General features: G+C 40.2%; 1 protein-coding gene across 1 annotated transcript; it reads left to right on the top strand.

Annotated features, from left to right (window-relative positions):
- Positions 1 to 296: 296 nt before the first annotated feature.
- Positions 297 to 1,672, top strand: LOC122725460 (hexosaminidase D-like). Its single transcript, XM_043962580.1, has one exon. It carries the CDS (start codon positions 690 to 692, stop codon positions 1,284 to 1,286), a length of 597 nt encoding a protein of 198 aa, XP_043818515.1. The 5' UTR covers positions 297 to 689; the 3' UTR covers positions 1,287 to 1,672.
- The last annotated feature ends 3,951 nt before the right edge of the window (positions 1,673 to 5,623 follow it).

The following is a 5,623-nucleotide window of genomic DNA, read 5'->3' as shown; positions in this document are numbered from 1 at the left end:
TTGTAAAAAACTCCTCACACATAATAGGCATTCTATAAATGTTTATTCCCCCTCTTTCCCCAAAATGCCTGTAAGTAAAACTTTCTAAAATGTCAAAATGAAATCAGCTGCTTTGAGATGTGGTGTCCCAGGAGATCATTAAGGAAGGAACTGTTGATTTCTTCTCTGGGATAGTTAGTGGTAGATTCTGCTATCTGATATTCCTTCTAATGTTCTGTGATTCTAAGACACCAAAGGGGGTGGGGCAAGAAGAGGGGAGGTTAAAATGCAATAGGTGCGAGACCGCTCCTCTTCCCTCGCGCTCCCGAAGGCCTGGATGGTGGGAGGCTGATGTTGCTCGGGTGAGCAGAGGATAGATAGGCTGAGCCGCTGCCCTGAGCTTGGAGTTGCCCCCTCTCACCGCCTTTGGCTTACACTCTACCCCGCCAGTGCAGATCTGCGACCTCTCGGACCCAATGTACGTCGAGCCCTGCCCACGAGCAGCTGTGGGCGCCCCTCCCTTCTCGCTTCTCGGCTGCCTAGGCTCTCTATGTGTGTAACCTTCCCGGGCCGCCGCAGAACTCAGGCCCCCAGGACACGAGCGGAATCACCGAGGTTAATTGCAGAAGCCAGGTTGGAAACTTCAAGTCAAGATCTTCCCTCTCTTCCATGCCCTTGGTGCCAATGGCATCCTCATTGAATATGAAGACATGTTTCCCTATGAGGGCCCTCTACAGCTTCTGAGAGCCAGGCACGCCTACAGCCCCTCTGAGATCAAGGAAATTCTTCATCTGGCCAAGCTACATGAGTTAGAGGTTATTCCCCTGGTGCAAACATTTGGACACATGGAATTTGTTCTGAAGCATGAGCAGTTTTCCCACCTCCGGGAAGTAGAGCTGTTTCCAAATGCCTTGAACCCCCACAAGGAAGAATCCCTGGCATTAGTGGGTACAATGATCAATCAAGTAATGGAGCTTCACAGAGGCATTCGATGGTTTCACATAGGATGTGATGAGTTATATTTCCTTGGTGAAGGGGAGATGTCTAAACAGTGGCTGCAACAGGAACAAAACAGTATGGTAAAACTGTGTCTGACCCAGATGAAAGCAGTTGCCAGCCATGTGCTCATCCACCACCCCAATGTGAAGCCCATTGTATGGGATGACATGCTCAGGGGTATTAGTGAAGAATGTCTTACAGGTATTACACAACTTCAAAGTACAGACATTCATTTTCACTCTTATGGGCATAACATTTTATTAATTTCTCATAACAATCAAAGTGTACAAAGTAGCATAGTAGATTGAGGTCTGACTTTGGAGCCAGGAAGACCTGGGTTCACGTCTAGCCTTTGACACATACTAGTTAATACCTATGTGATCATGGGAAAATATTAACTTCTTCATGCACGCAGGCAATTAGCTAAGACTATAAGCTACAAATAGGTTATCAATCCACACCACATAATGAAATTAGATTTGAACAACAAAATCAAAAAGAAGTTAAGGCAGGTTTTTTTACACATATATCACAAGTGTAATTGGTGAATAATAAAGCCTCTTGGTTATTTATTTGCACCAATGTATCTTATCTAGGGAAATGTTTTTCTATGCATATAAAACAAAATTTGAGATTATCCACTAAAAGGCATTGTTTTTTAAAATGCTTTTGCAAAATAGATGAATGAATGAATAAATAGACATAAATAAAAAAAATGCAATAGGTGCTTAGCAGCTGTGTATGGAATTGAATTCTAGCATTTAACTAATGACAGAATAGGGCCAGAATTTTGGGATTCTTCAACCTGGCAATGACATTTTGTGTAGAATTTAATATCCCAGTAATTCATTGATAATGATGATGATGATAGTGATAAAGATAATAGCTGTCAAGAGGAAATAGGTGGCAGTGGTGGGTCTTTAGGTATTCCTCTGTAAAGAATTATTCTTTCTTTCTTTCTTTCTTTCTTTCTTTCTTTCTTTCTTTCTTTCTTTCTTTCTTTCTTTCTTTCTTTCTTTCTTTCTTCCTTCCTTCCTTCCTTCCTTCCTTCCTTCCTTCCTTCCTTCCTTCCTTCCTTTCTTTCTTTCTTTCTTTCTTTCTTTCTTTCTTTCTTTCTTTCTTTCTTTCTTTCCTTCTTTACTTATTTATTTTTGGTGAGGCAGTTGGGGTTAAGTGACTTGCCCAGGGTCACACAACTAGTACGTGTCAAGTGTCTAAGGCCAGATTTAAACTCAGGTCCTCTTGACTCAAGGGTCGGTGCTCAATCCACTGCACCACCTACCTGCCCCAAGAATTATACTTTTATACAAATTCCAATTAATCGTCTATTATTTGGGTGCTAGATAAAGTGCCCAAGAGGAAAGTAGAAGAATTTGCCTCAAGGGAAGGAGATGGCTTAGATACTTTCTCCTCCCTGAATGGAAAGAAGGCCAAAGCTTTTATAGAGGATAGATGGGGAGACCAACTGACAATTTAAAGTTCCTTTTGGGGGTGGGGTGTGAAAAGCTTGAATGAGGAGTGATGGTCCTGGCTTCTGGAGTTATCTCTGTCCCCGGGGAGCCACCCCAGGTAGTAGCCATGCCTAATGGACTTTCTTGCTATGCCCTGATATCTCATTGGACAGTAAAAACTTTAATAGTCCCTTAATTCCTTGATATATCCTAAACTCCCTATCATAGCTAACAATTACATAGCACCTACTTTGCACTGAGCATTGTGCTAAAAGCTTTTCAAATATTACCTAATTTTATCCTCGTAACAATCCTGGGTTGTAGAAGCTATTATTATTATTCTGATATGATTGTGAACTAATGCTCATGTAAGGGTAACTTTTTGTTTGTTGTAATTCACTTTTTCTTCACTCTTCCTTGCATATCTCCTGAACAAGAGAAAAGAAGAAGAAGAAAATTTAGAACACAATTTTTTTAAAAAATCAATGTGAAAAGTAATGATGAGCAGGGGGAGTTCAGAAAGACCTGGAAGGACTTACAGGAACTGATGCTGACTGAGAGGAACAGAACCAGAAGAGCACTGTATACAGTAACACCAGCATTGTGTGATGAACACTGGTGACAGATTTGGCACTTTTTATTAATACAATGATCCAAAACAATTTCAAAGAACCTCATAATAGAAAATGTTCTCAACATCCAGAAAAAGGAACTGTGGTTTAAGAATGCAGATTGAACCATACTGTCTCTACTTTGGGGCTTTTTAAAAAAATTCTTTTTGTGAGGTATTTCCCTTTTGCTCTGACCCTTCTGTCGCAATATGGCTAATGCAGAAATATGTTTAATGTGATTGCACATATATAACCTATATTAGATTGCTTTCTATCCTGGGGAGGAGGGAGGGAAGAGAGAGTGGGAGAAAATTTTGGAACTGAAAATCCTATGAAAACTATTCTTATATGTAACTGGAAAATAATAAAATACTCACTTGAGAAAAAAAATGTTTGCAAACAGACTAGGCACAGTGAATGTAACAAAGGGAATCCAAACTAATTCTTTTTTTTAAATGAAGGAAGGCAGAGCAAGAGAGGAATCAGCAAGCTGCCTGAGGTCTCCTTCTGTTCCCTCAAAAAGAACATTAAATCAAGCCTCTGGACAGATTCTGAAACTATAGAACCTGCAAAGAGACAGAGAGACACAGTCTTCCAACCAGAGATAATTTAGAAAACTTCAGGAAAGGTCCGTCTGACTCTGGCAGAAGGGAGGCGCAGCACAGGGTGGCAGTGCAAAGCTGAGGGGATTGGGGCAAGTCAGCAGGAAGCTGTGGGCCACAGCTGAGCAACTGAGGTGCCTGGATCCTGGCTCAACAAGCTGCTGGCACAGCAGGACGGTAAAGAACTCCACCTGCACCAGCCTAGAGGGCAGGTTGCCAGCTGGAGTGCCACTGACAGGATAGGTACGACTAGGCCCACTGATCCCAACGTGCTTAGACAGGAAGTCCAGGGCAGGGGAAATCCACACACCATAGAGACCTCAGTGTAAAAAGCCTGTGATACAGCCCCTATATCCCAGCACAAGAAGCTCAAAACAGGGACCCTGGTGCCCCCAGAGCAGACCTCAAATTTAAAAATAAAAATAAATAAATAAATAAATTTCAATATGAGCAAGAAGCAGAAAAGAACCCTCACCATTGAGAGCTTCTGTATCACAACGGAAGAGGCAAACACAAACTCAGATGAGGACAATACTCTCAAATTGCCTACATGTAAAGCCTCAAGAGGGAAGGTGAATTGGTCTCAAGAACAAAAAGCCTTCCTGGAAGAGCTCAAAAAGGATTTTAAAAATCAGTTGAGGGAGGTAGAAGAAAAAATGGGGAGAGAAATGAAAGCAAAACAAGAAAATTACAAAAAAAGAATCAGCAGCTTGGAAAAGGAAGAACAAAGATTGATTGAAGAAAACAATTCCTTAAAAAATTCATCTGGCCAAATGGAACAAAAAAAAAGGTGCATAATCTCACTGAAGAAAACAATGCCTTAAAAAATTCATTTGGCCAAATGGAAAAAAAAGGTACATAATCTCATCGAAGAAAACAATGCCTTAAAAATTAAAATTGGACAGTTGGAAGATAAGGAATCCATGAGACACCAGGAATCAGTCAAGCAGAATCAAAAGAATGAAAAAATAGAAGAAAATGTGAAATAGGTCATTGGAAAGACAACTGATATGAAAAACAGATCCAGGAGAGACAATTTGATAATCATTGGACTACCTGAATGCCATGATCAGAAAAAGAGTCTAGATAGCATATTCCAGGAAATTATTAAGGAGAATTGCCCTGCTATTATAGAAACAGAGGATAAAATCATCATTGAAAGAGTCCACCAATCACCTCCTGAGAGAGACCCCAAAAAGAAAGCCCCAAGGAATATTGTAGCCAAATTCCAGAATTATCAGGTGAAGGAGAAAATACTCTAAGCAGCCAGAAAGAAGCAATTTAAATATCATGGAGCCACAGTCAGGATTGCTCAGGACCTGGCAGCTTCAACATTAAAGGACCGCAAGGCTTGGAATATGATATTCCGGAAGGCAAAGGAGCTTGGCTTGCAGCCAAGAATCTATTACCCAGCAAAAATATTCATTATCTTTCAGGGGAAAAGATGGACATTCAATAATATTGGGGACTTTCAAGGTTTCCTGAGGAAAAGATCAGAACTGAATAGAAAATTCAATCTTAACATACAAGACTCAAAAGAAGTTTAAAAAGGTAAACAGAGGGAAAAAAGTTACTCAATTAAATTAAACTGTTTATATCCCTACATGGGAAGATAATACTTATAACTCTTGAGAACTGTAAATGTATTTGGGCAGACAGAAGGACTATACACAGAGGGCATAAATATAAATTGTCTTTGATGTGATGATACAAAGAAAATTAAGGGGTTAAAAAGGGAGTCTATGGGGAGAAGAGGAAAAGAGATGTGGAATGGAGTGAATTACATCATATGAAGAGGTGAAAAAAATTCATTACAATAGAGGGAAAGAAGGGAGGGGTGAACATTGTTTCAACCCAACTCTCACCAGATTTGATTCAAAGAGGTGTGGTAAAAAATGAAAGTTTTTAACTAACATTTAAGAGTTGGCTAACAATAACTGAAAGACCGCCAGTTTTTGAAGGACCATTCTTTCAGGGAGGA

Source organism: Dromiciops gliroides, chromosome 4 (genome assembly GCF_019393635.1).
Source record: "Dromiciops gliroides isolate mDroGli1 chromosome 4, mDroGli1.pri, whole genome shotgun sequence".
NCBI lineage: Eukaryota > Metazoa > Chordata > Mammalia > Microbiotheria > Microbiotheriidae > Dromiciops > Dromiciops gliroides.
The sequence above is the reverse complement of the archived record's forward strand: the minus strand, read 5'-3'. Positions and strand labels throughout refer to the sequence as shown.